At 40.6% G+C, this 25,855-nt stretch overlaps 1 protein-coding gene across 2 annotated transcripts in view; it reads left to right on the top strand.

Moving 5' to 3' along the window:
- Positions 1 to 25,855, top strand: part of RAB31 (RAB31, member RAS oncogene family) — a 129,300-nt gene that overhangs the window by 83,640 nt on the left and 19,805 nt on the right. For both annotated transcript variants that reach the window (XM_027068479.2, XM_027068478.2), the window contains exons 4-5: positions 3,362 to 3,433; positions 4,484 to 4,590. In XM_027068479.2, coding sequence (XP_026924280.1) covers positions 3,362 to 3,433; positions 4,484 to 4,590 — 179 coding nt within the window. The remainder of the gene's footprint in view (positions 1 to 3,361; positions 3,434 to 4,483; positions 4,591 to 25,855) is intronic.

The raw sequence follows: 25,855 nt of genomic DNA, 5'->3' as shown, positions 1-25,855 counted from the left end.
TCATAGTATTGTAGCTGAAAATGAATTCTGTCTTAAGAAGATATCCACGATTTGCTCCTCTTTGTGCTTGAGTCCACAAGTATCTTGATTTTTGAGATACAGATTTTGTTCCTACGTGGTGTGTTTATGTGGACCTTTCTTATTATGGAGGCTATATTGAAAAAAAAATGGGCGTTTTATATAATTGGGCTAAAAGGACACTTTATATGCATTCTTAACCCTTAGCAAAGCAGGAGTGTTTCAGAAATATGTTCCTTTTATCCTCCCTTTGGGCAGGAATTCTGACTTTATTCTCTACATGTGGATTGGACTGCTAAAGGACAGATTAAAAATAGATTTAGTGATGTCTAACAATTACAACAGACACCCAGTGTTGGGCACTGAATATGAAAGGCACACATGGTAAATGGTCTGCTGTCCTCCAGGGGGTCCTGGCAAGTGGCCAGGGCCCATCAGCTGGGAACTCCTGGGTTCATCCTGAGCTCCATTCAACCCGTTCCCTTTTCTGAAAAACCACAGAGGCCCCATGGCTATTTCTGTTCAAGGTGGAGGCTTGCACCAGGGCGGGAGAGTTGAGAAAGAGCCTGTTTCCTTCCACACTCTGGAGAGTGCTGCCCTAGCCCTCTACAGCGCATTACGAGGGATGCCTTGGGAACTAACGTACTTCAAATCTCCAAGTAGGATCATTTCAATTTGGCAAGGCTTTATTCAGTGATAAGTATTATGTGGGAAATCAACACGAATGAGTGAGATGGTTTTGTTGGAAAAGCTTCAGGATCTATCCTTCCTTCCCTCCCTGCTCCTTATCCTACTCTCTAATAAAAATGGTTGCTTTTTCTTTTCAACTTAAAAACCCATGTAAAAAAATCATTGTAAACATTTATGCTCTACAGGCTCTCATGAGAAGAATGTACAAGTCACTAGAAATCCCACTGTTAACATTTTGAGAAACATTGTTGTAGCCGTAGACATAGACAGACCACCTCACATTCTATTCTAAATTATAGTATGCTTCATAAGCAGCTTTGAGACTGTTTCTTTCCCCCTTTAACTGTATGTAATCGTTTCCTAAAAATAAAAGCCCTCACCATCATTTTAATTGTTGCAGAATATTCTGTTATATACAGACACCATTAATGCATTCTCTATGATGAACCGTTAGGTCGTTTTCAAATATTTGCTCCCATGTGTAACATAGGGATGAGGGCCATTGTGTGTGTGATGAGCTCCTTTAAGTGGCGTTGGTAAGTCGAACAATAGGCACATTTCAACTTTTGGCATATATTACCAACAGCGGCTTTTAAAGAGAGTATCTCTGTTTTTTAAATAAAAATTATATATTTAAGGTGTACAACATGATTTGATGTACATACACATAGTGAAATTGTTACGACAGTCAAAGTAATTAACATATCTTCTCACGTAGTTACCTTTTCCCTTTGTTAAACGATGATAACACCTGAAATTTTCTCTCTTGGCAAATTTCCAGATTCAATACACTATAATTTACCATAGGCATCAGGCTGTGCCTTCTATCTCTGCAACTTATTCCTCCCATGTAACTGCAACTTTGTAATCTTTCACCAACATCTCCCCAACCCCTCCCCTCCCTGTTCCTGGTAACCACCCTTCTACTCTCTGCTTCTATGTATTTGACTTTTTTAGATCCCATGTATAAGTGAGATCATGCAGGTTGTTTTGTTTCTGCATCTGGCTTATTTCATTTGGCATAGTATCTTTTAGATTCATCCATGTTGTTGCAAATGGCAGGATTTCCTTTTTTAAGGCTGGGTAATATTCCAGTGTGTGTGTGTGTGTGTGTGTGTGTGTGTGTGTGTGTGTGGTGTGTGTGTGTATACACATCACCTTTTCTTCCTTTCTTCATTCCTCGATAGACACTTAGGTTGTTTCCATGTCTTGTCCATTGCAAATAATACTGCCGTGAACATGGAAGTGCAGATATCTCTTCGAGGTATTGAAGAGATTTCCTTTAGGCATATAACCAAAAGGGGGATTGCTGGATCATATAGTTCTGTGTTTTTTGTGTTGCCTGCATACTGTTTTCAATAGTGGCTGCACCAGTTTACATTCCCAACAGTGCATCAGGGTTCCCTTTTCCCTTTTCTCCACATCCTCACCAACGCTTGTTATCTTTTTTTTTTTTTTTTAAAGAGAGAGAGCATGCACACATGAGTCGGGAGGGACAGAGGGAAAGAGAGAGAGAATCCTAAGCAAGCTCTGCACTCAGCACGGAGCCTGACACAGGGCTCAATCCCACGACCCTGGGATCATGACTTGAGCCTAAACCAGGAGCTGGACGCTCAACTGATTGAGCCACCCAGCACCCCCCCTCCCCCTTTCTTTTTGATAACAGCCATCGTAACAGGTGTGATAACTCATTGTGATTTTGATTTGCATTTCCCTGAGGATTAGTGATATTGAATGTCTTTTTATAAGAAGGTCTTCAAATACATTCCCAGGTAACATATGAAAGTGCTCCCCTGCCCGAATCCATACCAACTGTGGATATAGTAAATCTTTTTAATATTTAATAAGTTACTACATGCCTCTTCATTGCTTTTATTTTCATTTCTTTTACTGTAATTGAATGTTTCAAAATATTTACTGGCAATTTATATCTCTTCCTTGGAGATTTAGCTACGTGTATCCTTTGACCATTTTTCGCCTGAGCTATCTTTTTCTTACTGGCTTTTAAAACCTTCCCACGATGTATCCAGATGTATCCAAAGATCTATCCTTCAAAATATTCGTAGACTCTGTATGTATCCTCAGCATAATTATCTATCATGTTTAGAGATAAAGGGTTCTAGTGACCAATGGGACTTGATGTGCTCACATGTTGGAATGGAGCTCGTCTGTGTCACTGTGTGCATTTGAGGGATGGTAGCCGTGTAGGCTGAGGGTGGCTTGGGGAGGTGTCCTGGCTCAATGTTCCTCATTAAAGGCTCAGTGAGGGTCTCGTGATCTGTGCCAGTCTCTTCTTGTCCTCCCCTTGGCAAGCATCTTTTTCTTACCACTCTGTCATTCTAATGAGATGTCCGTGGATCCGTCGTATCAGATAAGTGATGAGCAGTGGAGAAAAGAAAATTCATAGAAGAGTAACATTTAAAGTAAAACGTATTTTTGGCCTTTTCCCGAAAGTGAATTTCATGGTCTATAAGCCACAAGCACATGTGGAGTCAAGGAGGAGAATTTATTGACTAATACGAACCCTGGGAAAATTCTAAGGGGAGTTCAGGGATCTTATAGGGATAATGTAGGATGAAACTTTTATATTTTAATTTGAAGTTGCATGAAATGTGTTGACGTTGGCCTAAAACTATTCATTGTTCTTAAACAGTTTCATTCACTGGCTCCCATGTACTATCGTGGATCCGCTGCAGCTGTCATAGTATATGATATTACCAAACAGGTAAGAATGTCCCCTTCAAAACGGCCCCATTTGTGTTGATTCTCTGTCTTCAAAAGACCAAAACAGAGACTTGACTGCTTGTCATGCCAGGAGCCTGGAATGAGATTTCATAGCATGGTGGCCAGGGATAATCAACACCATCTATTGAGTTTATTCACCTGTATATAGTGAAGCATTTCAAATTTTTCTACCAAATTAAGTAAACAACAATGATCATTCATTTTTCAAATTGACCGTCTGCTCGTAGAGGCAAGGTCATGTCTGCCAAGTACCCCTCTCCAGAATGTCAGCCTTTTAAGTGGAGGAAAATGATTTGGTTAAGTTCTGCATGTTTTGTGATTATGGAATGCTTATTTTCTATTAGTGTTTTCATCACACTACTTAAAATGTCAAGGATAATGTTTATGTATGTATTGTATATATATAGTATATCACATTTTTAGTTATCACGTTGGGGATCTAGGCTATCCATCAAGTAACTGCAGTGGTTTGCTGACTTTCTTTTTCCACTCCTGGAGTGCTGACTCAGCTCACAGGACTGCTGGTTTAATGATCCATCACTGTTACTGTCCAGGAGTTCCTGACCACTTCTACCTAGATGTGCTGTCTACCTTGGCTGGTTTGCTGGAGGATGGTTGGGAGTAAGGGCAGAAAGGAAATCAGGATTTCTCTGTCTCTCTGTCTCTCTCTCGTGTGTGTGTATTCTTTTTCTTTCCTGAAATAAGCACGAACATGTCTAGTCCTATGACTGAGTCTTTTTCATGCTGAGTCAAGGCTGTAATTTTCAATTGATGTTATTTATAGAAGACAATTACTAACATGACTTTCTTCAGTTCATCAAGTTTCAATTTTAGAAAAGGAAAGTTCTACAGGTTATTTAAGTGTAACTTAGCTAATAAGTTTTGTGCCAGGACAGGGGTGGGATGTTAATGTACATGAGTTTCCTGAAAATATTTTCGTCTATTAAATTGGGTTGGGTTTACATTTCTACGTGGTTGAAATACTGTGTTGGTGGGTCTTTCCAATGATTGATTTACACTTTGGGTTTAGGATTCATTTCATACCCTGAAGAAATGGGTGAAAGAGCTGAAGGAGCATGGTCCAGAAAACATTGTAATGGCTATTGCTGGAAACAAGTGTGATCTCTCAGACATTAGGTAAGACACATTAAAAACTGTTCTTGGATAGTTAACATCCTCCGTCTCTGAATGTCCGCATGTAAAAAGCTGTCATACCTGTGTTGTTAAGGCTGTTCTCCGTATAATCTTAAGGTGATGTATCAAACCAAACACTTTGGTTTCCCTCAGAGATACTCAATTGTTGACCTTTTTTTTTTTCTTTTTTAACCTGAAACGAGATTTGCAGGGACCCAGTCTGTAGGGACTAGAGATTTGATGATAGCTCTATGGAGCCTGATAAGCTAGCTATTTTTACTAAATAAAAATGCTATAAAAAGGAATAGTGAGTGGCACCTGGGTGGCTCAGTCAATTAAGCATCCTACTCTTAATCCCAGTTTAAGTCTTCATCTCATGGTCGTGAGTTCCAGCTCCACATTGGGCTCCAAGCTGGGCGTGAAGCCTACTAAAAACAAACAAACAAAAAAAGGAATAGCCATTTTGTATCATCTATCTGTATTCCCCTGGTTAATTCAACTCTCAGCAGTTCAGTCGGTGATCTTCATGAAGACAAAGACATCATGCCTCAGGTTTTGCTAATCCAAGTGTGATTCAGCCAACATTTGATAAACAATGGAAATAGATCTTGTAAAAGCTCTTAACATGGCCTTTGACAAATCCCTCTGTTTCTTTGGGATTTCAGACACTTTGTATCACATTGCATCAGGTTGGTTTACAATAACAGCCATAAACACCACTTAATCATTTGTTTTTCTGGGGACTGGACAAATGTGTAAACTCCCTAGACTTGGGTCAGATCTCTCCATTCTTTACTGTGACCCTAAAACAGCTTGCTTGTCTAGAATTGCAACAGAATCACTAACTTTTGTCATGGGGTTGGGGGAGGGCGGGTGGCTAGAGACCGTGTTTTGCTAGGGAAGGTTCTATCATCTGACACCATTGAGTTATAGCAAAAGCATGGCTGTAATGGTACCCAGCTTTGTGTATTGTGGCAGAACTTATAGAGTGGAAGGTAAGCAGACAGTTATTTAAAGTTGACTGGGATTATTTAGGATTCTTGGTGACATGAAACAGAGTCCCACTTGAAATTATTTTCAGGAAAAAGGGAACTTATTGGAAGGTGCTGGTATCCCCACGGTAAAAAAAGCAAGGCTGCCTTTAGCTTTGGCATTTGATATGCTCCATATTTAGTCTCTGGCACTCTCTCTCTGTTTCTAGTTTAAATTGCCAATGGAAGGATCTCCCCATATCATGACAAGGCATTTGTGGCCAAGAGAGGGGATTTGGGAGGTACAAGATGATTTTTCCCCCGTAACCATGAGAATAGGGAGGTAGGTGGTCTTGAAGAGGGGCAGCTCCTAGAAAAGTACAGCCTGGTCAGACAAAACGTGTCTGTGACATGTTGGCTTGGCTACTCATACCTGGAGACGTACCGTACGTTCCTTTTAAAAGGAATTCACTTTTAGGGGCGCCTGGGTGGCTCCGTCGGTTGGGCGTCCGACTTCGGCTCAGGTCATGATCTCGCGGCTTGTGGGTTCGAGCCCCGTGTCGGGCTCTGTGCTAACTGCTCAGAGCCTGGAGCCTGTTTCAGATTCTGTGTCTCCCTCTCTCTCTGACCCTCCCCCGTTCATGCTCTGTCTCTCTCTGTCTCAAAAATAAATAAACGTTAAAAAAAAAAATGTTTAAAGGAATTCACTTTTAAAAATGCACTGGTATAGTATTCTCCTTAGAAGGCATTCTGCTTTGTGGCCAGCCTATATAAGCCTATACACACACACACACACACACACACACACACACACACACATATATGTATATATACATATATATAATTTTCAAAATGTCCCACCTAACAGAATCCATCCATCTCACTTTGAACTGTAAATTCACTCACAGCCCCTCCATCCCCAGTGGGAGACTGTCCAGGTACTACATCCAGTGGTGACATCATGGGCCTGCTGTCCCACTAGTTCCGGTTTGTGGATAAGTACCCTTTCGCCTCTAGTTTGGCCTCAGTGAGGTTGGAATGTGACTTCTCTTGCAGTTGTGGTTTAAAGTATGGAGTATATTGTATCCTTTGTTACACGCAAAGTTATGTTAGATGCTACTTGTCACTGGAATCATGCAGCAAGGAAATGACTCCCTTTGCAATTCTCTTTCAAACCCTCAATGAGAAAGACTCGTTGGATTAAGTCACAGAGGAAGACTAGATGGATCTAATAAATTTTTGATTTTTAAATGTTTATTAATACGTAATTTAAAATTTTAATTTCTTTATAAATATATTTCATTGAACTAATTTAGACACCATAAAATCCACCTGTCTCTTCGTGTACAGGTCAATAAATTTTTGTATAATTATAGGGTTGTACAGTCATCATCGCATCTAATTTTAGAACATCTCCATCACCCTGCAAAGAACATGCCAATTTACAGTCTCTCCCAACATCCAGCTCCTTCCAGCCCTGGCAACCACTAATGTACTCTCTTGTCTTTATAAATTTGCTTTTTCTGGACATTTTGTATTATAAATCGAGTCATGCACTTATGTGGTCTTTTGTGACTGGCTTCTTTCACTTGCCACATGGTTTTGAAATTCATCTGTGTTGTCGCACGCGTTAGCACTTCATTCATTTTTATGGCTGAATAATATTTCATTGTGTGGGTGTACCATATTTTACTTTTTCATTCACTGGTTGAATGAAACTTGAAATTTGAGTTGTTTCCACTTTTTGGCTACTTTATTTATTTACTTTATTTTTAGAGAGAGAGTGAGACAGCAAGCATAAGCAGGGGAGGGGCAGAGAGACCGGGAGAATCCCAAGCAGGCCCGGACCAGCACAGAACCGGACACAGGGGGTTCGGTCCCACGAACTGTGAGATCATGACCCGAGAGGAAATCAAGAATCAGTCACTAAGTGACTAAGCCACCCAGGTGCCTCACTGGCTACTTTAAAAAGTGCTGCTGTAAACGATCATGGACAAATTTTGTGTGGACATATGTTTTCATTTCTCTTGGGTATACTCCGAGGAGTATAATTTCTGTGTCACGGAAACTTTGTATTTAACAATTTGAAGAACTGCCAAACTGTTTTCCACGATGGCTGCACCATTTTATATGCCTACTGGCAATGTATGAGGTTCCGATTTCTCCACGTTCTCAGCCAGCACTGTTTTTAACCTGTCTTTTGCATTATTGCCATCCTAATGGGTGTGAAGTTGTGTCAATGTGGCTTGGGTTTGTATTTTTCTAATGACTAATGATGTTAAACATCTTCCCATCTGCTTATTGCCCATTTGTATATCTTCTTTGGAGACATGTCTCTTCAAATCCTCTGCCCAATTTTTAATTGAGTTATTTGTCTTTTTACTATTGAGTTGTAGTTCTTTATGTATTGTGAATACAAGTCCCTTATCAGATATAGGATTTGCAAATATTTTCTTTTCCTTTTTGTGAGTTATCTTCGCAATCTTTATTGTGTCTCTTGAAGTACAAAACTTTAACAACCAATTTGTGATTTTTTTTCCCTTTTATCTCTTATGCTCAAGTGATTGACTAATTAAGATCGCAAAGATTTACTCTTCCGCTTTCTTCTTTTTTTTCTTATGCTTTCTCTTAAGAATTTTGTAATTTTAGAGCTTACATTTATATCAGTCATCTATTTGGAGTTGATTATTGTGTGTGTTATGAGGTGGAGGTCCAAATTAATCGTTTGTGTGAATATCTAATTCCCAGCACTATTTGTTAAAAAGACAACTTTTTTTCCCAGTGAATTTTTTTTGGCACTTTTGTCAAAGATTAGTTGATGATAAATGTAAAATCTTATTTTGGGCCCTTGATTCTATTCAGTTGATCTATACTTCCTTATGCTTATGCCGCATGATTTTGATTGCTAAGTTCGAAATATTTATAAGTCCTCCAATTTAGTTTTTCTTTTTCAAGATTGTTTGACTGTTTTGACTATTCTGGGTCTTTTCCATTTCCATGTGAAAAGGATTCTCTTCTCAATTTCTGTGAAAAAGCAAATGAGATTTTAATAGAGAATGTGTTGAATCTTTAGAACAGTGTGGGGATTATTGGCATCTCAATAATATTAAGTTTTCTGATCCGTGAATATAAGATGCCTTTCTATTTTATTTAAAGTCTTCTTTAATCTCCTTTACCCATATCTCATAGTTGCCAGTGTACAAGTTTTGCATTTCCTTGTTAGCCTTGTCCCTAAGTGTTTCATTGTTCTTGATGTTACTGTGAATGGGACTGTTTTGTTAATTTTGTTTATGGTATGTTCATTGTTAGTGTGTACAAGATTATGTTGTCTGTGAATACAGACAGTCTTACTTCTTTCTTTCCAATAAAAGAAATCTTTTATTTCTTTTCCTTGTCTAATTACCCTTTCTAGACCCTCAATACAATTTGAATAGAGACGGTGAGAGTGGACATCATTGTCTTCTTCCTGGTTGTAGGGGCAAAGCATTTAGTTGTTCTTAGTAAGTAGGATATTGGTGGTATGGGTTATGTAGGTCCTCTTTATCGATGTGGGGGAAGTTCCCTTTTATTCCTAGTTTGTTGAGTTTTTTTTTCTTATGAATGAATGTTGAATTTTTGTGACATGCTCTTTCTGAATCTTCTGAGGTGATCATGTGGTTTTTGTCCTTTATTCTGTTAATATAATGTATTACATTAATTGATTTTCGAATGTTAAACCCCCTGCATTCCTGGGACAGATTCCACTTAGCCCTGACACGTAATCCTTTTTATACGCTGCTGGGTTCAGCTTGCTCATATTTGGTTGAGGATTTTTATGTCTGTATTCATGAGAATATTGGTCTGTAGTTTTTGTGTTTTTTGTGAAGTCTTTGTTTGATGTTGATATATCAAAGCAGTAGATTTTGTAGAATGAGTGGAAAAGTGTTCTTTTCTGTTTTCTAGAAGAGTTTGTGAAAGATTGATGTTAATTCTTAATTCTTAAGTGTTTGATAAAATCACCAGTGAAGCCAACTGGACCCAGGCTTTTCTTTGTGGAAAGATTTTAATTACCAGTCCAACTTCTTTATTTGCTGTAGATATACTCAGGTTTTCTATTATGTCTTGGGTTAGAGTAGTTTGTATGTTTTTAGGAATTTATCCACTTTATCTACGTTATCTCATTTGTTTGTGTAGTGCAGTATTCTCTTATAATCCTTTTCATTTCTGTAAGGTCAGTAGTAATGTCTATGCCTCTGTTCCTGATTTTAGAAATTTTAGCCTTTTATTTCCTGCTCAGTTAGCTAAAAGTTTGTCAGTTTTGTTGATCTTTTCAAAGAACAACATTTAGTTTCACTGATTTCTTTCCATTGTTCTTCTGTGTCATTTATTTTCCCTCTGTTCATTATTCCCTTCCTTCTGTTTGCTTTGGGTTTACTTTGCTCCCTTTTTTTCTAGTTTTTCAAAGTAGAAGTTAGCATATTTATTTGAGATCTTCCTTTCTAATTTTGACATTTACAGCCATAAATTGCCCTCTAAGCACTGCCATAGCTGCATCCCATAAGTTTTGGTATGTTGTATTTTTGTTTTTATACAATTCAAAGTATTTTCTAATGTATTTTCAGACCCATTTTTTTTATTTGGTAGTGTAGTGTTTAATTTCCATGTATTTGTGAATTTCCCAAATTTCTTTTTTAAAGTTTATTTATTTATTTTGAGTGAGAGAGTGTGTGTACGTGAGCTGGGGAGGTACAGAGATTGAGAGAGAGAGAGAGAGAGAGAGAGAGAGAGAGAGAGTTCCAAGCAGGCTCTGTGCTAACAGCACAGATGCGGAACTCAAACTCACCAGCCGTGAGATCATGACCTGAGCCAAAATCAAGAGTGAGACGCTTAACTGACTGAGTCACCCAGGCGCCCCAGTTTCCCAAATTTCTGTTGATGGTTTCTAATTTAATTCCATTGTAATTTGAAAACATACTTTGTATGATTTTAATTATTTTAAATGTATTGAGGATTATTGTATGGCCTGGTGTATGGTTGATCCTGGAGAATATTCCATATGAGTTTGAGGCTAATAAATTTTCAACACCTATTTTTATATTTGCTATTCTTCCTTTGAGAGAGAGAGAGAGAAAGAGAAAGAGCAAGCTTTCAGGCTTAACACTGAGGGCCTCCGCAGGCAACTGTATTTAACTGGAATTTAATTATATTTTGTCTTTATTGTACTTATTTTTTAGAATTACATTTTTATGACAGTGATGCTAGTGTTCCATTTGTGATAATGATATAAATTTTTTTGCAAAATGTTTAAAAAGTTGATGTATGTACATGACATGATTGTCTACGTGGAGACTCCAAAGGGATAGTCCAAAAAATTCCAAAGCTAATAACTGGGTTCAACAAAGTTTCAGGATATACAATATACACAGAAAAATCAATTATATTTCTGTATCTAAAAATGAATATGCAGAAACCGAAGTTAAAAACACAAACTCTTGACAGTTGGCTACAAAGAAAATGAAATACTTAGATATCTACTTAATAAAACACATATGGGATCTGTATGCTGAAAATTATAAAATTCTTACGGAAGAAACCAAACAAGACTTGAATAAATGGAGAGACATACCATGTTCATGAGTTGGAAGTCTCAATATAGTACAGATGTCAGTTCTCCGTAAATTGATCTACCTATAGGTTCAGTGTAGTCCCTATGAAGATTTTAACAAGGGTCGGTTTTTTGTTTTGTTTTGTTTTGTAAACAGAAACAAGTTTGTCCTAAAATTTATATGGAAAGGCACAGGTACTAGAAAAGCTAAAATGACATTGACAAAGAAGAATATAGTGGAAGAAATCACTGTCTTCTCTATTAAGGCTTACTGTATAGCTACAGTAATCAAGACAGTGTGGTGTTGGCAGAAGGATGTACAAGCAGATCAATGAAACAGAATAGAGAGCCCAGCAAATAAATATGCTCAACTGATTGTTGACAAAGATGCGAAAGTAATTCAATGGAGGAAGGATAGCTTTTTCAATAAACAGTGCTGGAGTAATTGGATAGCCATAGTGGAGGGGAACCTGCAAGCCAACCTCACACCATATGTAACAATTACTCTGAAATGAATCCTAGAGTTTCATGTAGAAAGTAAAACTAGAAAACTTTTAGAAAAGTTCCCAAGAGAACATCTTGAGGATCTGGAACTCGGTAAAAAGTTGTGAGACTTGACAGCAAAAGTACCCTCCATGTAAGGAAAAGTTGGTAGACGGGATCTCATCAAAATAAAAACATTTGTTCCGTAGGGGCGCCTGAGTGGCTCAGTCGGTTGAGCGTCCGACTTCAGCTCAGGTCATGATCTCGCGGTCTGTGAGTTCGAGCCCCGCGTCGGGCTCTGTGCTGACAGCTCAGAGCCTGGAGTCTGCTTTGGATTCTGTGTCTCCCTGTCTCTGCTCGTGCTCTGTCTCTCTCTCTGTCTCAAAAATAAATAAACATTAAAAAAACAAAACAAAACAAAAACACTTGTTCCGCGAAAGCTCCCGTGAAAAGGATGAAAAGCAAGCTGCAGACTGGGAAAAATTATCTGCAAACTGTATCTGACAAAGGATTAGCACTGAAACTTAACAGTTAAAAACCCTAATTTGAAAATGGGGAGAGTCCGTCTCACCCGAGAGAATATCAAGGTGGTCAGCACGGGCCTGAAAAGGTGCTCGGCATCATCGGCAGACCTGTCGGAATTGGCAGAATAAAAGTGATAAGACCCAATGCTGGCGAGGACACGGAAACACTGGAGCACTCCTGTGCTGCTGGGGTGCCCATAAAATGGTACAGTCGTTCTGGAAAAACAGTTTGGCAGTTTCCTTTAAGACTAAATATGCAATTACATATGCCCAGCAATCATACTTTGGGCACTTATTCCAGACAAATGAAAATTTACATTCACACAAAACCCACACGTGAGGATTCATTGAAGCCTTTTTTTTTTTTTTTTTTATGATGGCCCGACACTGGAATCAGCCCAGATATTCTTTGAAAGGTGAATGACTCAGCACAATGTGGTACTTCCGTGCCATGGGATCGTATGCGGCAGTGAAAAGGAACAAAGTACAGGCAACTTGGATGAACCTCCAGAGAAATGATGCTGAGTGAATAAAGCTGATCTCAGAGGTTTTATAGTGTATTACTTCATTTATATGAGATTTTGAGATGAGAACATTTTTGAAATAGAGGACATATTAGCAGGGGCGCCTGGGTGGCTCGGTCGGTTCAACGTCTTGTCTCTTGGTTTCAGCTCAGGTCGTGGTCTTGCAGTTAGTTTTGTGAGTTTGAGCTGCGCCTGGAGCTCTGCACTGACAGTGGGGCACCTGCTGGGATTCTCTCTCTTCCTTTCTCTCTGCCTCTCCCCCACTTGCACTGTCTCTGTCTTTCTCAAAATGAATAAATACAGTTAAAAAAAAAAAAAGAAGACATATTAGTGGTTGTCAGGGACTTTGGTGGGCAGGGGATGGGGAGGAAAGTGGGCGTGGCTATAAAAGGACAACACGGGAGATCCTTGTGATGTTGGAACCATTTGGTGTTCTTCTCTGCAGTGGTGGACACGTGAACCTACACAGGGGTTAAAATTGTGTAGAGCTTATGGGGCTCCTGGGTGGCTCAGTCGGTTAAGCATCCAACTTCGGCTCAGGTCATGATCTCACGATTCGTAGGTTCGAGCCCTGCATCGGGTTCTGTGCTGACAGCATCGGAGCCTGGAGCCTGCTTTGGATTCTGTGTCTCCCTCTCTCTCTGCCCTTCCCTCACTAATGCTCCCTCTCTCTCTCTCTCTCTGTCTCTCAGAAATAAACATAAAAAGTTAAAAAAAATTGTATAGAACTTAACGCACACAAATGAGTACCAATAAAACTGGGAAAATCTGAATAAGAGTGTATTAATATCAGTATCCTATTTGTGATATTATACTATAGTTTTGCAAAATGTTACAATTTGAACCTGGACAAAGTGTACAAGGAATCTGTTTCTTATAACTGCAGGGTGGATCTATAATTATCTCAAAAAAATTAATGAACAAAAGGTTGATTTAGTTAGAAATAATAAGCAAATATTGGAGCAGTGGTATATACGTAGATTTGTGTACGTATATACACACACACCACATATATGCATATCGTATATATTATATACGGTGGACTGAAGTTTCATACGCACATTGGGTTAAATGAATTCAACCATCCCCAACACACATAGGGTGCAAAAGAAAAACAGATTAACTGTATTAAAACTCCCATTTAGGAAAGCAGGGAGTCCTTGCTCAGAATATAAACTGCCTCCCACTGGACAGGAATAGTCTGGTAAACGATAGGGCCTAATGGGCATCTGCTGTTGACACTTTCCATGGCAGTGGAATCAGGTTCTTGGTCAGCCCGTCTGGCTGCTCCAGATTGTGCCTGCTGGTAGGATTTTTCTGGGGAGTTAGCCAATTCTCTATACTCCAGACCTTATTTAGAGCTTGACCTTCTTTTATGCTAATCCTAAAACACTTTGCCTTTCTGTAATTGCCAGAAGGCTCTATTTTATTTTTCACTGGGGGGTTGGAGAGGGACCGTGCGTAGATTTGACATGCGTGTATGAGCGTGTATATAGGTGGAGCCGGGGTCCTCTAACAGACTTTGGTTGTGTAAGTTTGTGAGTCCAGAAGAAGAGGTAACACTGGCGTGTTTTGAGAGCGTAGTGGAATTTAAAAGGAATTAACGCTGTGAATTTGACTTAGCCCACTTGAGACGTTTGTGAACAGAAGTGCTTCACGGAGGAGGTACCCGACCATCCAGTCACTGTGTTTTGAATTCTTGTGTGTTCCAGAAGACGATATAAAGGTCTGACCACACTACCCAGAGTGAAAGGCATTCAGAAGCATCTGGTCAAGTGAATTCAGGCCTTCTAGCTTGTTTTATTAGGCTCCTGATCTTTGTGAGATTTTCCTGAATATCTTGATGAATTCTAGACAAAATGTCCTTGTGCTCAGGTTGCTGTGAAATTGGAGTCATATGCATCCTCTTTGAGGCAAGGAGGCAAACTGGAATTGGCCATGCTGTATGTATGACCGTCCATGCAGTGAGTGCTGGTTGTCACTTTTCTTTCCTGCAGTGAACATGTGCCTTGGAGAAAAGCTCTCATCACAGCTCTGATCACAGGAGAGTATACGGTTCCTGATGGGGCCCAAGAAACAAGGCCCCATCTCCTTACCCCCTGGGCCCTACCATCTGGTCGTGCTGAGGTAGGGATTGCAAAGTTGGGGACACTCTAGGGAAATACAGAATTGCAAGAAAATAAGAGAACCTCGGCTGAATTGATTATGCAGGACCTGAGAGGCCCACGAACTAGAAGGACAGGGGCAGCTCAGAGCAGAGAGTGAGCTGTGCAATTTGCCTCACATGGGTGGCAGGAAACGCTGACATGAGTGCCACGTCGTGGTGGGTCACTGGGTTTTTGAACAAGTGATGCATGGGGCTAATTCCAGGTGGCTCGAAGGAGGGCAGATTTGGCCTGGGGCCTAGCTAGAAAAGAAACCTTCTCAGGAAGTCTGGGGAGCCCACAAGAGACTGCATGGCCCTGTCCTGGGTCTGGCAGAGAATTGGAGCAGACGAGTCTTGAAAGGAAAAAGAGAAAGAGGTCACCTTGCTTCAGTAGTTTTAAAAGTTCCACAAACATAAGAATCATGCAGGGCACCTGTTAAAAATTCAGATTCCAGAATCCAGCTCCTGAGATTCTGATCCAATAATCAGAAGGCTGGAGATATATGCATTTTGTAAAGTGGTTCTTTTACAAGTGGTCCAAGTACCATCTTTGGAAAAGCATTGCCTTAGGTGATACGGTTGATGACAGGGGGGAATGAGGAAGTCCTAGAACTAGCTGGGCACATGTCCAGCCTGTACAGGCCACACCTGCCTCCCTCCCACTCTCCAGACCTCAGGGAGAATGGAAACAGTGGTTCTTCACCTTTCAGGATCCAGCACCCCTGACCCATCATCCTGTCATCCCTTTAGAAGCATGGCCAGTTCTCTGGCCCCTTCTCTTTGGCATCTCACACTGAGAGTCACCAGAAGAAGAGAGATGATTGGGTTTGTCTCCATCTAATTAACATCAGGCTCCTGCTTAGGTCAGCACCTTGTACCCAGCCGCCTCCTGGATGGTGGGTGGGTCTTCTTCATATCCAGCCTATAGTTGGTTGACTTCAGCTTGGGCAAATGATTAGGGTCACCTGGCTATGGCACTTTCACAAGAGGGGCTTCAGGTATCTCAGGAACCATCTTCCTAGTTGGCAATGGGGGCGAGATCCTCCAGGTCTTCAGAGGAAGAAGAGGTTATCTTATTCTACCCCTGACCCCTAAGCCAGAATTACCCCCTTCACGCTTCCCTGTCAGCTTTATAACCAAGCCTTGACCTGTAGCCATGAAAATAAGTACTTTCCTGTGAGAAATTACTTCCACCCTACCCCTACCTTGTAGTAGATCCCAGGCCTGTTTCTTTTGCTCGGTCTTCTTGCCCTGATTTTGAACTCATGACCTTGTATGTGAACCCCCTTGGACTGCCACATAATTGGAACTCTCCTTTCCTTTCTTGATCATTTAGACATTTGGTTTCTTTTAATGGATTCTAATTTGACCAATCCTTCAAGCTCAGGGGTCTCCCACTGGCTTTACCTTGGAATCCCACACCTCACCAGTACGTTGAGGCCATGAACAAATAGAAAGGGTGAAGGAGGGATCATGGAGGAGACGTGTTGACAGGAGAAGGCCCCTCAGGCTTAATATATTTTATCTTGCAAATGGTAGCAGTAGGAAGTTACCCAACCAAAGTGATGATAGAAACAAGGGGTTGGAGATCGGGAGAGACCTTCTACTCAGGGGTGGTGGCTCTGAAAGACCTGGGAATGGCTCTTCTACCCAAGGTTCCTCCCAGGAGATAATCAGGGACTGAGTGTCCTCTTGCCCTTCTTGGAACCATAGTCTCTGAGCTCTGGTATCTGTAAGAGCAACACCGAGAGAGATTGGTGGAGACACTCCCAGTGAGTCAAGAGTCTTCCTGAAGTGAAGAGGTTGTGCTCCAAGAAAAGAACATCTGAAGTAGAAGTGAAACTAGGGGGTGTTAGGAGGAAGGAAATTTGTCCTATCAGTTTTTAATCATTTGATTAACGAATAATTTTTGGTAGCTTTTTGTGTGCAGCAAAGTTCTATGGGAAGTACAAAAAAGGAGAAGAAAGTATTTTCCTTATTAACTTCTCTTTGGAAAGCCAAGAGTAGTACACAATGGAGGAAAATATGTAACAAGCAATACAAGACTACGTTTATTTTTTTTTAATTTTTTTAATGTTTATTTTTGAGAGAGACAGAGACAGAATACGAGTGGGTTGGGGCAGAGAGAGAGGCAGACACAGAATCCGAAGCAGGCTCCAGGCTCCGAGCTGTCAGCACAGAGCCCGACGCGGGGCTCGAACTCACGAGCTGTGAGATCATGACCTGAGCCGAAGTCAGATGCTCAACCGACTGAGCCACCTAGGCACCCAAGACTGCATTCAATAAAGCTCCAAATGTTATGGTGCAGAACAGACAAAAGAATTCAGGAAAAGGAGAGTCTGTGGTCATCTGGAGTGATTTGGAAAGGCTTACCGACGAAGTATGCCACTGCACTGTTAAGGATCAGTCAAGGAGGAGGAAATTCCAGGAAGGGAAGACAATGGCCAGAGGCGTGGAGGTGGGAGGGAGTTTGGCACGTGTTATGGGGGAGAGATCATGAAGAATACCTACCTGATCGTTAGCCTGGGGAATGGTGGAAGGCAGGTGGAGACTGAGGGGACAGTTTATGCACAGTGTAAACGTATGCAGAGTGAGTGGTTTGAGCTTGACGTGCTGGTGCTTCTGCCTCCTCCTTGCCCATCTCTCGTACCCATGGCACCGTTGCCCGTCGGTCATGGCACTGTCTTCTCCTGATCCTGTTGCGGCCCCGGGCTCCTTAACACAATGCTTCCTGTGGTTGCCACCAGTTAAAGAGATGAAACCTGTTTGCCAGCCTCATACCCCTTTAGACTTTCCCACGAGTACATCAACCATTTCCGGAATTGCCAGGCATTGGTTGTTTCAAATTTTTGGATAAACTTGAGCTCTTTAGCAGATAAAAATAGATTTGGAAATAAATATGTTTTGCTAAGAATATATACATTGCTTTTAATTCTTATATGTGACTCCAAAACTCGTTCCAGTCTTGATAGTGGGTCAACAGTGAGCATAGGAGTTTGTTTAAAATTATATTAACCAAGAAACACAATTTGAGATGCTGGATAATAAAAATCCAACTTATTCAAATCCTAAAAGCACAAAAGCCAGTGAACATCAAAAGCGACCAAAAGGTCTGGAAACATCATGACCAGCATTAAAATGCACACAGTGTTTTCTTTACATGAGATGAGCAGAATCTGTGCTGTTAAATGTGTGTTTTGTGCTCCGAGATGAGCCTTTCCTTGTTTGTACCTTTTTCCGATGCTGTGCAGGTGGCTGGGCCTGTATTTGATGCTGGTCTGGAAGCAGGAGGGAAGGAACTGAAGGCTGAGCTCCCCAGAGAGCTGAGTGAGAACATCTGGGATTTTTCTCTTTTTCAGTAATATTCTTAATGAAGAATATGTAAAACATTGATGTATATTTAAAGAAAATGGGAATTTTAAAGAATAAAATGAACAGCCATGTAACTATGAGTAAGCTTTCCTCCCCAACCATATATCCTTCTCTCCCTTTAGAAGTAACCCTGACTTTTGGGATAATCATTTCTTTGTTTTCCCTATGCTTTACCACTCATGTAGTAACAGATATGGGTTTTCTGGTTTTTGAACTGGAATCTCACCGTATGTATTGTGTGACGACTTGCATCTTGCTCTGAATGTGCCCGGGAGATTCATCCCAAAGAATGTTAGCTGGATTTGGTACATTTTCATCACTGTATGCTATTCTAGTTTATGGGTATGACACCATTTATCCATCCTACGGTTGAGGGATATTTGAGTTATTTCTGTGGTGGTGTTACTGTGAATATGACTTCTTGGATATTCTTTGTTTTTTTTTTTTTAATGCTTATTCATTTTTGAGAGAGAGAGAGAGAAAGACAGAGCATGAGCCGGGTAGGGGCAGAGAGAGAGGGAGACACGGAATCCAAAGCAGGCTCCAGACTCTGAGCAAGCTGTCAGCACAGAGCCCGATGTGGGGCTCAAACTTATTCGTGAACCACGAGATCATGACCTGAGCCAAAGTCAGACACTTAACCAACTGAGCCACCCAGGAACCCCTGGATAGTCGTCTACATCTCATAGTGCCATGTTTAAGCACTTCTCTAGATTCTGCTGTGTAAGAGTGTGCCTGGTCGCAGGGTGTGCACATGCTCAGTTTTCCTGGGTAATGCCAGTGTCTTCCAAAGTGGAGACTAGTGGTGCATGAGCCCTCCTGTTGCTCTGTGTCCTTGCCAGGTCTTGGTGCCATAAGATGTTGAGGCGTGGAGTGACATCTGAGAGTAATTTCAGTTTGCATTTCCCCAGTTACCAATAAAGAAGTTGGCGTCTTTTTACATGTTTAGTGGCCATTCAAGTTTCTTCTTACGTGAAGAGCCTATTCAAGGCTTTGCCACTTTTCTGTTTTCCGTTCTTTATCCTAATCTTGTTTATTCAAGGGATTTAATATATATATATGTATATACATATACAATATGTATATATATGTATATACGTATGTGTATATATTATATATAGGATGCTATTCCCTTCACATAGGTATGTGTTGAAATAGCTTCTTCAAATTTATGTTTTAGCTTTCCGCTCTTTATTTTGGCTTTGCATTATCAGAGGGCTTCAATTCCTGTGTAATAGAAATTATCGATGTTTTTCCTTTGTTATTGTTTTGTTTTTGTGTTTTGCCTGAGGAAAGAGTCTTATTTAAGAGATCTTTCCCCACCCCTGAGATCGTGAAGACATTCCTGTATTGATGATCTTTAAAAACAAAAAACAAAAACAGAAACCTTAGTTTTATGTCCCTACCTGTCTTTAAATCACTTGGAATTGATCTTTGTGTATGCTGCCGGGGTTTTCCTAGTTGTAAGCTGTATTCGTTGGTTAGCTGTACTCGTTGTAAGTAAAGTACCTGCTTTTTCCCACTGATGTGCATGCCATATCACTCATAGGTCATGTGTCATGCCTGAATGGGGCTGTTTCTGGGGCTCTTTATTCTGTTCCGTTGGCCTATTTATCCATCTGTATGCCAATACTGTGCTGACTGAATTCTTACAGCTTTATTATAAGCCTTGATAAATGGTCTATAATCACTCAATAGTCATAGTTGGCCCCGGAGAGGATCTCATGAGGTTGGTTTGGAAGGAGATATGTGGCAGTCTGGTGGCAGTTAGGGTAGCGGCAGGACCTAAATCTCCATGTGTTGGGTGTGTGTGTTTGTTTTTATGGCTAATTACAAACAATTTTTAATTTGGGGATAGTTTTGTATTTATAGAAAAGTTAAAAAGATAGTACAGAGAGTTCCCATACGCCCCACATCCCTGCTGCCCCTATTACTTTACTACAGTGCACTTGTCACAACTAAGCAACTGTGATTGATACTTCATTATTAATTAAAGTTCATGCTTTACTCAGATTTCATTAGCTTTTCCCTAATATCCTTTTTTTTTTTCCTCTTTTTTCTGGTTCTGGGATTCCATCCAGACTATCCTAATACATTCAATTGTCATGTGTCTTTGGGCTCCTCTTGGCTGTGATGGGTTTTCAGACTTCCTTTGTTTTTGATGACCTTGGTAGTTTTGAATAGTCCTGGTCAGGTATTTTAGAGACTGTCTCTCCATTGGGGTTTGTCTGATGCTGTTCTCATGATTAGACTGGGGTTAGGGGCTTGGGGGAGAAAGACCACAGTGGTAAAGTGCTATTTTCATTACTTACCACTTACCACTTACTAGTGGTGTTGTTGACCTTGGTCACCCAAGCTGAGGTGTTGGTTGTCAGGTTTCTGCACTGTAAAGTTACCCATCCACTTGCCTTACTATACTCTTTGGAAGAAAGTCTAAGCTCACACGCAAGGGGTAGGGATTACGCCCCACTCCTTGGGAAAGGAATATCCACGTACATCGCTTGGAATTCTTCTGCAGGTGAAACTTGTCACCTCTACCCACTTAACTGATTTATTCAATCATTTATTTATATCAGCACAGACTCATAGGTATTTATTTGATGCTTTAGGTTACAATGCAGTGCTGTGTTATTTAATCTGTGGCTCAAATTCTTCCAGCTTTGGCCGCTGGGAGCTCTTCCTGTTGGCTCCTGTGTCCCTTTAACATATGCTTATCCTTTTGGTTTTTGAGCACTTCTTTACTTTCTGACACAACAAGATATTATCGGTGCATCTTGCATATTTTAGGCTTCAGCCCTAGAATTAGCCATTTCTCCAAGGAGCTTTGGTTCCTTTTATTGAAGAATGGTATTTGCAAACCAAGATCTGGGCTGCCTTGGCTTGTTGCCACTGGGGTGTCACTGGTTCTAGGACCTTTCAGTGAGCAGAGCTAGGTTGCATGCATGCAGACTAACTTGAGTGCACACACATATCTGATCCTTGAACAATGTGTGGGTCAGGGGCGCCAGCCCCCCATTCACCTGAAAACCTGCGTATAACTGACTTTCCAAAGATTCAACTCCTAATAGCCTGATGTTAACCGTAAGCCTTAACAACCAAATAAAGAGGTGATTGACACATATTTTATTTAGGTATTATATACTGTATTCTTACAATAAAGCAAGCTAGAGAAGAGAAAATGTTATTAAGAAAATCATAAGAGAAGATACATTCATAAGTACTATACCGTATTTATCCAAAAATCCACATATAAGTGGACCCATGTACTTCCAATCATGTTGTATAAAAGTCAACTCTAATTATTTCTGTATCTGTCCATCTGCATCTATAGTAAGATAAACATAAGTTCTTATTGATGCTTCTCAACCTTAATTCAGGACCACATGGCTGATTCTAACCTTCTTTAGCGAGCAGGGGAAGGATGTTTTCTAAAGTTATTAACAGATATATTATTAAACAGAGAGGTAAGCTTTTTGTTCCTGAATGTTTTCTTAGAAGATACAATAATCTGGGGCGCCTGGGTGTCTCAGTTGGTTAAGCGCCGACTTCAGCTCAGGTCGTGATCTCATGGTTCGTGTGTTCGAGCCCCTCATCTGGCTGTATGCTGACAGCTCAGAGCCTGGAGCCTGCTTGGATCCTGTGTCTCCCTCTCTCTCTGCCCCTCCCCCACTCACCCTCTGTGTCTCTCTCTCTCTCCCTCTCAAAAATAAAATAAACTTTTAAAAAATTAAAAAAAAAAGAAGATACAATAATCTTGTTTTTTCTTTTTCCTTTACATGCTGCACAAAGTTTCAGAGTTTCAAAATGTCACTTCCATTAAGAATTATAGCATCTCAATGACTTCTTTCAAATGGCACAATATTTACTTCTGTTTATGTACTGTTTACTTAGGCAGTGGACTGAAAACAGGGTCATTATCGCCATCATCATTGTTAGCAGGAATTGAATTCTTTTTTTTTTTTTTAATTTTTTTTAACGTTTATTTATTTTTGAGACAGAGAGAGACAGAGCATGAACGGGGGAGGGGCAGAGAGAGAGAGAGGGAGGCACAGAATCGGAAGCAGGCTCCAGGCTCTGAGCCATCAGCCCAGAGCCCGACGCGGGGCTCGAACTCGCGGACCGCGAGATCGTGACCTGAGCTGAAGTCGGACGCTTAACCGACTGAGCCACCCAGGCGCCCCAGCAGGAATTGAATTCTTACTGTGTGCCACACACACTATTATAAGTAATTCATGTTAATCTTCATAATCCAGTGAAAGAGTCACTCTCCTTCTCCCTCCTTGTCAATAAGGAAACTGAGGCACAAAGGTTAAGGTGCTTGTCTCGGGTCCTGCACCTAAGATGGTGTAGAGCCCCGCTTTAAACCTGATAGTCCTCTCCAGAACGAGTGTTCTTGAAAAAAGTTCAAGTAGAAATCCGTGAGGGAGAATAATTTGCAAACTACCAAGGGAAAATGACAGCTGATCATATTCTGCTCAGAGGGTTTGGAGCTAGAGACTCTTTCCTGTGGTTCTCTTTGGCTTCCCAGGACTCGCCTAAATTTCTGTCTGGAGAAAGGGATGTTAAGAAGCAAAGGAATGGCCGGATCTCCCTAGAGAAACCCATGTTCTCTGCTCAGCTCTCATTCAGTTCTCACTCTGACATTTTCCATGAGAAACAATCCATTTAAGTCTGTGACGAGAACCTGACACTGCTTGTTTGAACTTGACACCAGGAATTTGGCCCCAGGTGAATAGCAGTTATGGATACACATTAATAAGGAAGCAAGGCCCCATGGGAACAGAAATTCTTTCCAGGGTACACATGTCAAGTGCTTAACTGTAAGCACTTAGGTCGCTATGAAGTGTTACTGTCCAGTCAGGTATTTACTGTGAAGGTGGCAATTATTCTTCGTTTTTTAAAAGCAAGTTCATTTTGGTTTCAGCTGCACTTCACAGGGGAACCAATCTGGTTGTCTAGAAGAACTGGCGTTTTAAACTGCTTTAATTATTGCCGCGTTGATTATTGCTAAAATGGTTGCCTCGTCTACGTGTGACACAGATATCTTGCATATTTAGAGAAAATATGTGCTAATGTGACCTAACATGCCCTGTTTATTCATTTCAGTGGCTGCTTGAGGGCATGGGGAGGGCTGAGACCATCTCGTGGCACACAGCAGCCTTCTCAGACAGCAGCCCTTCTCTGCTGGATTCTGATGGAATGTTGTGAATGATTCCCGCTGCTTTTGGCGAGGATACCTAAAACACGTGGGATGGCTTTGACAAAAACGAATTCCACCAGACATTGAACAACTGTGTCCTGCTTACTGCTGCCCCACTGCTTACTCATGGGTCTCTTAAGCTTGACCTTGGAAGGGGGCTGGGGCGGGGGGAGAGAGGAACAATACAGGGCAGACCTTTTTTTTTTTTTTTTTTTTTTTAAATTTAATTTTGAGAGACAGAGTGAGACAAAGAGTGGGGGAGGGGCAGAGCGAGAGGGAGACACAGAATCCGAAATGGGCTCCAGGCTCTGAGCTGTCAGCACAGAGCCCGACGTGGGGCTCGAACCCACGGACTGTGAGATCACGACCTGAGCCGAAGTCAGATGCTCAACTGACTGAGCCACCCAGGCGCCCCAGGGCAAACCTTTTTAAGTGAAATGTTCATGGCTTTATTCCGGGAATTCGGCAGAATATGAAACGCTTGGTTATTGCTGTTAGGGTAGTTTAGAAATGGAACATAGACTCTAGAACCCACCTGAACCACCAGAAAGTTTCTTTGGGCAAGAGCTCACGAGGCCACTATTCTTTTATTGTATCACCTGTAAAATAGTGTCTGAACATTTTTATTTGATTATGTCCTGGTATAGTCATCTTAGTACAGATTTCCAAACTTGTAACTTAAGAGTGTCAGGTTATGAATTGGATAGACAGCAGAAATACCAAACTCAGTATTTTATAGTCCACCCCCTAAAAGAGTTGTTCTCAAGCTATAGAATGCATAAGAAGCTGTTGGAAAGTTGCTCGAATGCTTATTTCTGGGACTTGCCTAATAGACCTTCTGGTTCAGTAGGTCTGAGGCATGGAGGTGTTCATTTCTAATGATCCCGAAATAATCACCGAGATGGGCGGTCTGTAAAACACACCTGAGAAACAAGGCCCTGAAAGATTCACAGATGTCCTCTGGGGAGATCTAGAGAAGGCCGAATTGCACGTGACAGACTATAGGAATCTTGGGTGTTTATCCTCATTTTGTCTCTTTGCTTGTAGCATCAAGGTGATGTTATTGTTGTTGTTGTTTTAATGTGTTTAATTTTCCAAGAAAATGAGGACTTTTCTGCACCTGCTCTAAGCTACCTGGAAACTTCTTAGAGGATACGGTTTTTCTGCATTTAACCTTCCATGAGCTCTTTGAGATCACATGGCCAGCCTGCCAACAGTGCATGAGCATCACATTCTCTCTCTCTGTCTCTCTGTCTCTCTCTGCTCTAACACTGCAGATATTAAACTGTTACAGCTTGGCCAATCTGATATATGAATCATGTGATCCTCGTTTTCATAGGAAGTTTCTGAATTGCTAGCAGGATTAGGAAAACCATGATTGTCTACCTCGTAATTATTCTTCACCTATGTACAAATAATAACCAATTAGAAAATCAATTTGACATTAAAACTCTCTTTATACTAGCAATACAAATGTCAAATAGCTAGAAATAAACTTTTCTGGTGTGTGTGTGGTTTTTAAAATTTGGAAGTATTTTAAATCCTAGGAATGAATTTAGCAAAAAATTGAGCAAGAACTATATAGATAAAACTTACCAATCTATGTTGGACATAAAACATTTAAATAAATGACAATGTGTACTTTTTCCTCGGATAGGAAAACTCATACTGTAAAAATGTCAGTTTGCTCTAAATTAAACCATGAATTTACTGAGATTCCACTCAAATTACCAAAACAACATTCAAGAAGAAGTTTTACAAAATGATCCTAAAATTCATCTAGAAAAAATAAACAGATAAAAATAGTATTGGAGGGACTAATCCCAGCAGATTTGTTATCTATTTTAATGATTCGGTAATAAAACAATATAACATTGTCACAGAATTGGACAGAAAATCAATGCAGAGTAGAGAATCAAGAAACAGGGTGAAATACATAGATTTAGTATGTGACAAAGATGATATTTAAGTAAATATAAAAAGAGATAAATCACTTAATGGTTTTGGAATAATTAGCTAGTCATCAGGGGAAGTGAGAAAAAATAAATTCAAAATGGAGCAGGGGTTTTTTAAAAAATAATTATTTACTTTTGAGAGAGAGAGAGAGAGCACAAGCAGGGGAGGGGCAGAGAGAGAGGGATACACAGAATCCGAAGCAGGCTCTAGGCTCTGAGCTGTCAGCACAGAGCCCGACGCGGGGCTTGAACTCACAAAACTGTGAGATCATGACCTGGGCCAAAGTCAGACGCTTAACTGACTGAGCCACCCAGGCACCCCCGGAACAAGGATTTAAGTATAAAATAACAAAACCATAAAAGTTAGAGAAAGCAGATGACTGTTAAAAATAATCTCGAAATTGTAATGAACTGTTTAATCATGATACAAAACTCAGAAACCATAGAGGAAAATGATCAATAAATCTGACTATATAAAAACTGTGTGGCAGAGATCTAAACACAAGTGA

This window comes from Acinonyx jubatus, chromosome D3 (assembly GCF_027475565.1).
Source record: "Acinonyx jubatus isolate Ajub_Pintada_27869175 chromosome D3, VMU_Ajub_asm_v1.0, whole genome shotgun sequence".
Lineage (NCBI taxonomy): Eukaryota > Metazoa > Chordata > Mammalia > Carnivora > Felidae > Acinonyx > Acinonyx jubatus.
This window is presented reverse-complemented; position numbering and strand designations above follow the sequence as displayed.